A 12,332-nucleotide genomic window follows, 5' to 3' on the forward strand; every position below is an offset into this window, starting at 1 on the left:
CATGCTAACATCTTTGAGTGAATCTAAATGCTATTTCCTGATCTGTTTCAAGAGCTGTGTCACTCTTATAACGCTCACTCCAATGTTACAGACGTACTCCAGATGAGGTGTCACTAGTGTGATATTTTTTAAATATAATCTCTGTTAGTGTACACTCCGTTTAACGTGCTAAGTAACCCAATGTCTTTCTAGCTATTTTAGTTGTTTCTATAAACTATATGGTTATTGATAACTATGAGGCCAAAAAGACCCCATGTCTTTCTAGCTGTAGACACCCTATTTTATAATTATATTTTATAAATTTTCTTTAGATGGTGCAGTGGTTCATGTCAACAATTAATGAATTTAAATCCCAGCTCAGGGGACCATCTGTTTGGATTTTGCACATTATCACTGTCAGTTTTCTCCCAATATACCAATTTCCTTCCACACCTAAGGATATGCAGGCCACGTTGACTGGCCACTCTCAATTGGCCCAGTGTGAGTTTGTGTGTTTTTAGATGGACTGATACTTCTTTAACCCTTTTTGTCAATTGTTTCTGGGCATTATTCCCCAGTAACCATTTTTTTGAATAAGCAGGTTTATAAAAATCAGTGGATTAATGTTTAATTGATTAGCACTAATGAAAAAATGTTTGCTTATGTTAAACTGGCTGTGCTAGAGATCTAAAATGGGTTGAAATCCAAGTAATCAATGTAGATCACTGCATATTCAGTGATAGCATTTGCAGTGTACCATCTGTTGGAATGTTTTTTGTAATGCATGTACTGTAGTAATAAAATGTGTTGTGCTGTGAGTGCTGTGCAGAGTGGAGGCAGAACCTCTGCATTTTTCCCAGTTGATTCTGGGGTTTGTCAGGGGTGTGTTCTTGCTCCTACCCTGTTCAATACTTGCATGGACTGGGTGTTGGGCAGGTTTGGGGGGTCCAGCGGCTGTGGGGCATCCATTGGTGAAGAAAGATTCACTGATCTTGACTTAGCAAACAATGCTGTGATCTTCGTGGAGTCAATGGAGGCTCTGATAGGGGCTCTCGAGAGACTGAGTGAGGAGTCTAAGTGTCTAGGCTTGCGAGTGTCCTGGATAAAAACCAAGATCCAGGCCTTTAATGAACTCGTAGGCACAGCCATCAGCAGTGTGTCTGTCTGCAGGGAGAGTGTCGACAACGTTGAGAGGTTTACTTACCCTGGCAGCAATATTCATGACTCTGGTGACTCTTCCTATGAAGTCAGTAGATGGATTGGCAGAGCATGGGGATCATGAGGTTGCCAGAATGTGCACTGCTCCCAATATCTTTGTAAAGGGACCAAGTGTTTAGAGTTCTGGTGCTTGTTGTTTTGTTATATGGTTACGAGACATGGACGCTATCCAGTGACCTGAAACGAAGACTGGATTCCTTCGGTACTGTGTCTCTTAGGAGAATTCTGGGGTACAGCTGGTTTGACTTTGTGTCGAATGAGCAGTTGCTGATGGAGTCCTGAATGAGGCACATTATATGCTTTGTGAGAAAGTGTCAGTTGTGGCTACGTGGCATGATTCCGTAAGGGTGATCCAGCTCGTAGGATCGTCATTGTTGAGGACCTGAGTGGTTGGACCAGCCCAAGAGGATGCCCACGTAACACCTGGCTGCGGCAGATAGATGGTCATTTCCAGAGGGAAGGACTGGTTGGCGTATCTGACTGGGGGTTAATCTTGAGCTGTTTTGTTGTGTGGTGGGTGCAAGCTCCCCAACCTGACCTGACCTGACCTGTAGGGCTCCCAAGACATTTATATCCTAAGAAATTATAAAGGAGATAAATAAGGAGATTATTCAGTACATGTAGCTAAATTAGTTTTAATCAACCATTCGTCTGTATATTAAGTATGCCCCTTTCACAAGGTGTCTTAGAAAGAAAATAAAGAGATGAATACACCAGATACAAACTAAATCATATTCATCAAATAATTTAAAGGGTCTCCTCCAAAATGTAATGACAGTCTTTGTTGTAAATTGACTTTTCTGGGAATTAATTACTGTAGCCACCTTAGTGTTTCATTTGTAATGTAATGAGAGGTAACCCCTGCATGCGTGAAATTCGGTAACAACACCAATCAGATTCGAGAAGCGCCCTAAAGTAACCAATCAGCTTTAAGATTTTATTTGTCAACACCTCTATAGTTCGGCGGAGGCGGTGATATTTGGCGTGCGTGAATAGCAGGCGTCGGGAGCAAACTCCTACGTCTTTCATTCGTCACGCTCACGATGTCAATCTGCGCCGAGTTCTCGTTTGTACGCACGCGCACGCGCACGTCGCTGGCGCTTGATTCTCCACCCCCTCCACGCGCGCGCTCTCTCTCGTCCAGGTCTTTTGCGTACGCGTCCTTCGTACCCTCTTAGTGTCACCTTGTCTTCGAAAAAAGTACACCAACCTGGGTTTGACCATTCGCTATGGCAGCGACACCTGGAACAAAACCGAAAACTTCACCCAAATCTATCAAGTTCCTCTTCGGGGGGTTGGCTGGGTGAGTATCCGCCTGTCCTTCATGCCCATTATTCTCGTCTGGCGCGGAGCAGGGGGCCCATTGCCAGAATGGTCAAGCGACCCCTGGGATAAACCGTAACGGCCAAGAAGGCGAAGCAAAGTCAAAGTTAATGCCATTGCATGTATTTTTAGGTGCACTCTGAGCTCTTACATAAGTTATATCCCGTGAGAACGTAAGGATGCACGATTGTTGTAATTTATGTGATCACAAATCACTGCAGGGGTACCACTGTGTAATCGAAACTAGAATAGGGTGAGCGAGAACGTCAAAGATGAGCGATTGAGAAGACATTCTCATTTTGGAAAGCATATACTGTAAATGCTCATTGTCCTGTCAGGATGACTCGTGAGAAAAGCGCATGCATTATATAGTCACAGAATGAGCTAAAACTGTCGCGTGTTCTTGTGACAGCTCCTCAACTAGCGATACTGATCAAGGCAGTATTACTTTCTTGATGTCCCTGTACAGCCAGTTTGACTTGAGGTACAACGGTAGCCTTCTGGCACTCGTTTTGGAGAGCCGTGATTAGCTAGCGTTAGAATCCCATATTTGTAGTCCAAGGAGCCAATGGAATATTTTGGCAGCACATTGGGAGATCTCTCTGTGTGTTTTATGGTATCCGAGACACGGCTTACTTAGCACACCAAACAGAAATATGACCCCAGGACTACAGTGTTTCACTATTTAGAGACATATTGGAAAAGTATGAATTCTTGGGGTGTGTGTGCGTGGTGTGTATTTGTTAATAGACGTAGTTTACGTTGTCACTTGGTAGTTCTGGACCAGCCTTGCCACATATTTCTGCAAGGTTTCTTTTACTCTCTTCGTTAATCATAGGGTTTTACTGATTTCTGTTTTTCTTTTATCCCATTCTGACGTTGCACATGTAATAATTAAGGACTGTTCACACTTAGGTCTGCATTTAACTTGTTAAAACAGGTGACTACTTGTAGAACCGCTTCAGATGCAAATTATTAGGTGGCCGGCAGTGGAGCATGTTGTTGGAACTCTTTCAGACCTGAGCTTGAGTTTGTTAATTGCACACTTTCTACTTTTTAAAATCTATTTAGGTAAAAATTAAAAAAATAAATAAATAAAAAAGGATGTAAAAATGAATAAAGATAATAATAAGAAAACGTGTAGATAAAAACAGATACTCATATGGGCTCAATGCTACTATAGAAGCATATTCTGTGTGATTATCTTCACGGTATCTTGGGTCTGCAGTTACCATACCATAGCATACTGTACAAGTCATTTTATTTATATTTAGCTGACATCTCTAGTCAAAAATGCTTACAACAAACTAGTACTGATATGTTTTTCCATATATCTCCAGGTGATGGCTGCCTTTACATTGCAGGTCTATCCGCTCAATTAGGAATATTCTTTCTAGATCTGCTATTTTGCCTGACTGTCCATTTTTCTTATTTATGCATGTTACCTGTGCTCCTATTCTAACTTTTTCAACAGTAGTTTATGCACATTTGAGTAATTGTCTTGACATATTTATGCCAATAATATGTTTATCTGGCCATTTTAACTTTTTTTGTTGGGATTGCAGACTTGCTTCGTTCAGTCCCTCTTTGAATATGCTGCATATTACTTGCTGGTTATAGGACATTTTTAAAATAAACACAGTAGCGTGTCACCAATTCTAAGTATTCAAATTCTTAACAAAACACTCCTGTTATCAGCAATGTACAAAATTTCAAATCTGCTCATTACTAATAGTTTTAACTATATACAGTAGCTCCTCAGTTCTTGTACTCTCCTGTCAGTAGCAGGTCATCACAATGTGAACAGACCGGTTGACCTTTGGTGCTTATATTATAAAAATACAAGGAAAAGTACTTTTAGAACCATACTTTTTACACTTTTTTTTCTTATGTTTAACTAGCTGCTTGACATTACATTAGCAGGGCATTGGTCCTAGGGACGTTAAATTAGGCAATAGCTCTGTTACACTGTAAGGCACAAGTCTAGATTCTTTAGTGTCACTTTTTAAAATTATATTTATTTCTGTAAAATATATTAAAAAAAATTCATATATGAATGTTTATATATCCATCCATTTTCCAACCCGCTGAATCTGAACACAGGGTCACGGGGGGTCTGCTGGAGCCAATCCCAGCCAACACAGGGCACAAGGCAGGAACCAATCCTGGGCAGGGTGCCAACCCACCGCAGGAATGTTTATATATAAAAAGTTTATTTGTGCATATTCAAACATAGTTTAAAAATGCTGTGTGATACATGCATGTTACTGTGCGGTAACTCACTATAGCGAGGAAGTCATTAATATGCTGTTATTGTTTTACTCTGTTAAACTTTAATACATTTGTCAGGTCATGGTACTGATGTGCAGAACATTTTTTGGCTTTTTCCTTCAAAAAATATAATGCACTTAATGCTTCCTCCCTCCAATATATAAAGCATTGAACTTCTAATGATTCATATACAGTTGGTTAAAAGTTGCATGTGAACAATAAAGATTTTAAATAAATGTGTCAGACACCACTTCATATCCATTTAAAAGCTGAATCTCAGATTCTCCAAGCACATTTCTCACTATCCCTTTGTTCCTGTGATGCAAAATAAGAAACAAGAAGTAGTTAAAACGTGAAAAGCCGTGGTTGGCTCTATTGGTAGACTCCATTAAAAACCAATATTGTATTTAAGACTATCACTTTGTGCTTGTATGTTCTCATGATTACAAATGAGGTGATCTGTAATTCTTGCTTTAAGGAGTTTTGTTGTACATCAGATGTGGTACACACAGCAGGCTGACATTGCTCCAGATGTGTCCCCTTTTGCAATGATAGTGTTCATGTACAGGGTAGCTTAAACTTAGATTTTTGCTGTTTTTGTGGGGTTTCGGCGATCTTGTGCGTTATAAAGATCATCTCTGTTTTGTACACCCTTTTTCAGATTCTTTGATCTTGCTTGATCCTGTTCTGTGTTCTGATTTATCACAGTCTATTTAACAGCCAAAATATTGCAATAATCACCCATGGCTCTGCCCATGTACCATTACAGGCTAGGACTGCGTTGAGACATTTTGTCAGTGTAAAACAACCTGTTGTCTTCCTGCACAGCGTCAGAGCTAAAGAAACGGCCTGTGCTAAAGCTGTCATTTATTGTCTTTTGTGAAGAAGGTTAGACAGACGCAGTGAGCCCCAGAAGAGGAAAAGAGGGAAATTAAGGACTAAGATTAGTGGTATGTTGCGGATACCCATGCCGACCAGCTCCAGACACCGTGCACAGCAGTTTGCCAGTTCTTTACTTTTAATTGTACTTTTATGCAGGCTAGGTTAGCTGTGCTTGCATTTATACCATGTTCTAGCCTAGGTACAGTTAAAAGTACCCAATATAATAAACCTTCTTTGCATAAGTAAAACTATACACAAATGGTAGCACACGAATAAATGTAGATTAATTTTTCAACTTGAGCTTTAGCCACTGATGTAAGAAATGCAACTCAACCCTTACCCACATTCATTTATTATTAAGAACAAATAAACTGACCAAGTATTACAGAAGTCATGTGTATAGTTGTACTTCATTAAAAATAACAGTACACGTTTACCGTAAGCAACATTTTTAAAGGTGCACAGCATCAGACGGTGTGAAGTTGGCGATCATTCAACGTCGGCCTCACCGTAGGAGGACAAGTACAATTGAAAAGTTCTGTCTGTCTGTCTTAGAATGGAAATTAACAGGTGTTGTGACTCTTGTACTTCACAAATGCATACTTTACACTGCTGTAAACCACTTTACCTGAGGTACAGTATATCTAAAAATATTTACATTTACTGTTCACATATACAGCAGGCTTCTTCTTGCTGCAGGTTTTAATCCAAATCAGCTTCTTTTTTAGTTGAATTTCTGCAGTAATTAAAAGAATACTTCACTCAATGTTACTTACCCAATGTAGGTTATTCTGCGAAAAAATGTATCTCATGTTTCCGTGAAGAACAGACATAACGTTGTTTCTAATAGAATGGGTGTCTACGGAGAACACTGGTAGACAACAATAAACAATATCAAAAACGCCCATGAAAAAAATCTAACCTTACTCATGTCACGTAATCCACATGTCAAATCATCTTGTCATATGCTCACAAAGGGCAAATTGCATGCATGTTTTGTTTAAGTATTGATTATTAAATACTGTACTTCTGGAAAATCAAAGCAGCGCACACAGAGGAAGTATGTTCACACTGGAACAAACTTTTGAATTGAAGACAGGATTCTTGATCAGTGAATGAGGCAAAAGGTTGCTCTTCAATTCAAAAGCTCGAAACCAAATGGGGTGAATAATAAAAATGTTTAGAGTATTTCATTAAGCAAGCTATTGTGCTTTTTGCACCAATTTGGAACTTTGAAACTGGTTATGCTAAATTTCTTCATGAATGAAGTATGAACTTAGAGGTATAGGGTTTTTTTTTTTACTTATAGTATTCTTCATAATTTGTTGATTATTTATGCCATTATTTACTAATAAACACAAAAAAGAAGGCAATGCTAAAATAGTTGCCTTCTAGCAGTGTCGTGTTGTGTGTTGCAGTGTCTGTTATGCTTGTCGCTTATTGTCAGTATTCAGATACAATTAAGAGAGGAAACTTCATGGAAAAAGTGGATTTAAAAGAAAATGACAAAGTTATGCATTTAAATATATGGCAGAAACTGCAAATATTTCTTTATGTGTAGAAAATTAAATTTCTTTGTGTCTGTTGGAGCATTATAAGAAAACCACCACACATAATTCAGCATAACAGTTACTTACAGTATAGTCTAACTTATAATATAGGCTACAAAATTTTAGATTTTCTACATATAAGTATCTATGAAAAAATAAAAACCGAGGCAACCTCTCTAAAAGTTCCACTGGAACTTTGAGCCTTTTAACCTCAATATCCCCAGAATACAATGTCCTATCAAAGTAATTTTTAACTTCAAAAGAATAAGAAATGATTGCATAACAAAACAATGCTAACTGCAGGTATGTATGTTGATCATAATAATTATTTGGAATTTTTAAATATGTAAGTTTAGGATGTTCACCACTTAACGGTTAATTGTGTCAAAAATCTATTCCCTCTTTTCTGAATGCTTATTTTATGATGAACGATAAAGGCCCCTGCTCAGTTTTGCCCTATGGCAAATAATAAGTGAGCAAATGTGACAAGTTTGTGTTTGAGCTGGAGTAATGAAAGTCTTTTAAGATGGAGTGAATGAGAGGAGGCAGACCTTCCATTTCTCAGTGATCAAATTGTATGTTACAACTGAGGGGAATAATACAGTGTACCAAAACTGTGGTGCCTTTTACGCACTCTTAACTTTTCAGTATTATTACTGTGCTCTTCAGATAGTCATTACTGTTCTGCAAATTATTCTCTAAATTTTACACTTTATTTTACAATAAGAATTTCACAGTCTTGATCTCTTTGTGGAGGGGCTTAACAAGCACTAGATGCAAAATAATTATGTTAACATATGAATGGCGGAAACAATTTATTTACAAAACATATTTCATATGTGCAAGATGACTTACAGGAATGTCTGAACCTGTTCGCTCTCATGTTCAACACATGTACCATATGTGGCACATAAATTGTTCACAAAAATTTTATATATGTATAAAAGTATATGCATAGCATTAGCGTTAACATAATTTTGGCTCACCCTGTATTAAAAAATGTCTTTCTGCCATGATGAGGAGGTCATTAACCATCATATCTGTTTTTTATTCATATTACGTATGTAACATACATTTTATTATTCTTCTGGGTGAACGACTTGTAAGTTTAAATCTAACACCAGTGGAAATTTCTGAATGCAAAATAAGAGAAGAAACGAGGACAGCTAATTACACAATGAGAGCAATTAAAGAAAATAACATCAGTAGCAGGTAAAAACGACTCACTGATTCTGAAACTGGTTGTAATAAATGTCAATAGCCCTTGGGGACTCCCAAGACTGAACTTGACAAAGAACCATAAACATTCGCGTCGCACTTGAACTGTGTATTCTGTAGTAATTTTAATTTCTTATTTATTATTTAAACATTTAACAGGTAGTTAAGTAACCCTTCTCGCAGGACTGAGTCGTTAATACTTCAATACCTCTCACGGGTTTTGTTGAAATATGAATCTTGTGTCATTCCGAGACCCAATTCATTCTCCATTACTCACAACTCTGTGCCTTGAACTTGTCATTACTCTGCTCCTTCCTGCACTCAACAGACATGCCAATGTAATGTGCAAACTTCAACTTGAATTTGAGTTTCTCCATTATGGTTCCTGCTTTTCCCATTCACTTGCTTTGAACAATTTTCTAAATCCTTAGAACTCTCTATTCATGTAAGAATTAAAATTTTTCATCTGTGCTTGCACACTTTCCTTCATGGTGTACTACACTATTTATTTAGTAAATAAGAATTTTTCTTTCATAGTCAGCTCTTTTTTTACTATATCATTCAGGATGCATAAACAAGATATTGCTGGAAAGGTTTTAAGAATGTTGTTTTTGTTGAATGACAAAAGTCTGGATTTTTATTCTTTTAAAGGAACATTCTAGACCTGGCAATAGGTGTGATGACACATTAATATGAAAATACAGGAAAGTTAATTACCATTAAAAAAATGTTGAAAGCAATGTTTTCAGATACTGTGCCAAACTTGATTAGTGGTGTAACTGTTTTGCAGGTTTTCTAAACAAGCAGTTTTTTTGCATCATATGTCATTTTTTTAAACTGTAGTGATGTAAAATTGTCCTCTCAATTCTGACATGCCTCATTATGGATTATCAGTTGTCTAATATTTCTTAATAGCTAATTTTGCCTTTGTGACATCTGCTAATATGTTTTGTATAATGATGTTAGTAGTGCCTGGCCAAATATGCAAATGTGTTTCTTATTGGATGGCCATTTTTTTCTGTCTCTGCCTTGAAAGTGTTTTTGGCAGCTGTACATAGCTTTCAGATTCAACTAAATCTTGTCCACTGGTCTGTCAGAGAGAAGAGAGAAAAGTGACATATCGCAGAAAATATCAATGCATTCCTATTTGACTACTGTATATTGTTATTGCTTGGACTGAACACACATTTTTAAAATTGTGCCAAAACAAAGTTCAAAAATTCACCCAAAATCCACATTTTTGACAGGTACCCAATCTAAAGCAGGATTCTAATTGCAGTTATGTACCAAATGCCCAGTTATGGGTGTTGAAATATTGTATTCTGTTTTTGATCTTTTACAGTCTGCTAAAAGAATATTTCATAGTGATACTGAAAATTCTAACGGGAGACATCCACGTCAATTCCCTGAATACCTGTAAATACTGTAATAATTCCCATTGGTTTCCATTAAAAATAAGTATGCTGTGGCTGTGTATTAACATGTTTTTATGAAGTTTACACTTCCAGAGAAACAAGAAGGAGGTTATGGCAACCAGAGTTTCATTCAGATCTAGTTTTAGTTGAAGCATATAAATCTGTAAGATTCTAAAAAGATGTTCATGCCTCAGTCATTCAGTTGTTTTCAAGCTTGTTTTTTGAAGTTAAAATGCCAGTCTGTCTTCTCTCACCTCTGTTTCATACTGTGATAAAGGAATGGCTCCTCAGGCTGTTCACACTGAATCAGTGATTTCTATCTGTATACTTGGCTAAATGGATTCAGCCTGCGTAAAATTAGGGTGTATCCCAGTTCAGTTTTAAATGCAGTTTTCTCTGGTAAGTCTAAAAGTTAGTTTTAATTTTTTCTAACAGATATTTCATTATGAGTAGAAAGGAACAAATCTTGTATTAAATTATTAAGCATAGTTTAGGAAAAGGGTAAGAGAACATTTCCATGGGATTTTAAAGTCCACCACAGTGCAATAACAATGAATATAAAGGAATGGAGAAAATCATCATGTGTGCAAGAAATTGTACTAAGGTAGTGGTACTTAATGTAGCATAGTAGTTGGTCCTAGATGTCCTGGCATCATGAATGATAACCCTACTGTGGTTTTAATGTATGGCAGTTTCAAGGATGCATTAAGAACTGCCCACGCCCTTAAAACATCCTGCAGATAGTAAAACTGAGGTCAGAAAGAAACGGTAGCTTAAAGATGTTATTGAAGTCTGTCTCTGTGTAAGGGGCAACTTTCTGTTCACTTATAACTCGTCAAGTTATGCTTCTGTCTGTGATGAATGAAAAACTTGTCGCTTTACTGGGATAAACAATACAAAGACTTGATGTTGCAGGACTGGAAATAATTTCCTGATCTGATGAATGGCAGTTTCTACAGATTTACTCTAAATGTTTTTCCAGGAAGTGTAAAACATTTCATAGGTTACTGGATGTGTCTAGTTGGGTGTCAGTACTGCAGACTACTGTGGGGGGTATAATTTTTCAGAATGTTTCCAGGACATAAAATTTTGTCTTTCGGTTAGAGTATAGCACTTTTTGAATGATGGATGTGTGTGAACATCTGTTTTCTGTAGTCTGTGCTTTGTGTTAAAAGTTCTGAGAGGTAAAGTACAACTGTGACTTAATGTTAAAAGGCTAATTTTAGCATTGACTTTAAACTTTACTCAAGGACAATGTGACATTTTAAGAACCTTTATGTGGTCATACATCGCTGTAGTTATGGTTCTTGCTGTTTTGTTTTGGTTTAATTGTGAGGAAGTATTTGAATGATTTGTATAGCTTGAAAATAAAATATGGACAGCTGTCTGTTATGTGTAATTCAAATGAATGAGCTCATTTTTCTATCGAATTGCAAAATACCCAGTTGCCTAAACTTGGCAGTACTTTCAAAGTCTGGAAGGAAATATTGAAAAGCTAATATTTAAATTGGCATTAAAGAGAAGCCAATCATTTTATGCAATTTTAACCAAATCTAAGGTCCTTCCTCATTACTTTTCTTGCTTTTTACTGAGATACTAGCTATTAAAATACCTTATTTCTGGTGGAGCTCCTGCCTTCACTGCCCTTCAACACCTCTACCCTGATTTTTGCACGATTCTTTCCATGAGGCTCCCCTCCTCCTCATCTGCCTCGTTCATTGCCTAGACATTTTGCGCCACCCGCTGCACATTACATCTCATTTGGATTTCAGAGGTGACACCATCTGCTTCATTTTTCTGAACTCTGCTAGACTTATTTGTATGCAATGCTATCTGTTATTAAAATCAATAACATCCAAAAAAAAAAAAAGACTGACAGTAGCCATGTGCATGAAATATTGGATATTAGTGGCGGAGCAGCACTGGAAGTGCTGTCTGTCCATGATCCCTTTTCCGCTCTGCACCAGCTCCCTTCATGACCAGATGATAACCCCAATAATTTTTCTACATAACATTTCTTTTCTCGAGTATCCATAATTATAATTTGCAATTAGATTTATAAAGGTATTGCTGTGTGCTTTTGGGTAAGTTATATTTATTTTATAAGAAAAAATATTGTAGCTACAGCATGTGCAAAATAAGTTAGTACTCGTATAATAATTTTGCATTCCACAATTTAGACAACTTTTAATGACAGACAACAACTGTTATGTGTAAGAAAGTTGCACAACCACAGCACTCTAGTAGATTCATACTTGAGTTTACTCATACACCATAGTGCATCTTGTGCAGATTTTGTTGTAAAGGGGTTTAATTCTTGGAGGATCCTTTAACCAAAGTATTGTTGTACTTTTGGAATCTCAGCATATTGAAAGCAGTTTGATAAGTAGCAAGTAATCCAACTAAGAACATTAAGAGTCTATCTAAATGATCAGACCTATGTAGTGAAATGCAGTGGTCCGTTATGTCAAAGAAT

General features: G+C 37.1%; 1 protein-coding gene across 1 annotated transcript in view; it reads left to right on the forward strand.

Moving 5' to 3' along the window:
* Positions 1–2,284: 2,284 nt before the first annotated feature.
* The window catches only part of slc25a11 (solute carrier family 25 member 11), a 34,507-nt gene continuing 24,459 nt past the window's right edge, over positions 2,285–12,332 (forward strand). Inside the window, exon 1 of the mRNA XM_039747213.1 lies at positions 2,285–2,500. Within this exon, the coding sequence (XP_039603147.1) occupies positions 2,427–2,500 (74 nt within the window). The 5' untranslated portion in view covers positions 2,285–2,426. The remainder of the gene's footprint in view (positions 2,501–12,332) is intronic.

The sequence above is a fragment of the Polypterus senegalus genome, chromosome 3 (genome assembly GCF_016835505.1).
Source record: "Polypterus senegalus isolate Bchr_013 chromosome 3, ASM1683550v1, whole genome shotgun sequence".
In the NCBI taxonomy this organism is placed as follows: Eukaryota; Metazoa; Chordata; class Cladistia; order Polypteriformes; family Polypteridae; genus Polypterus; species Polypterus senegalus.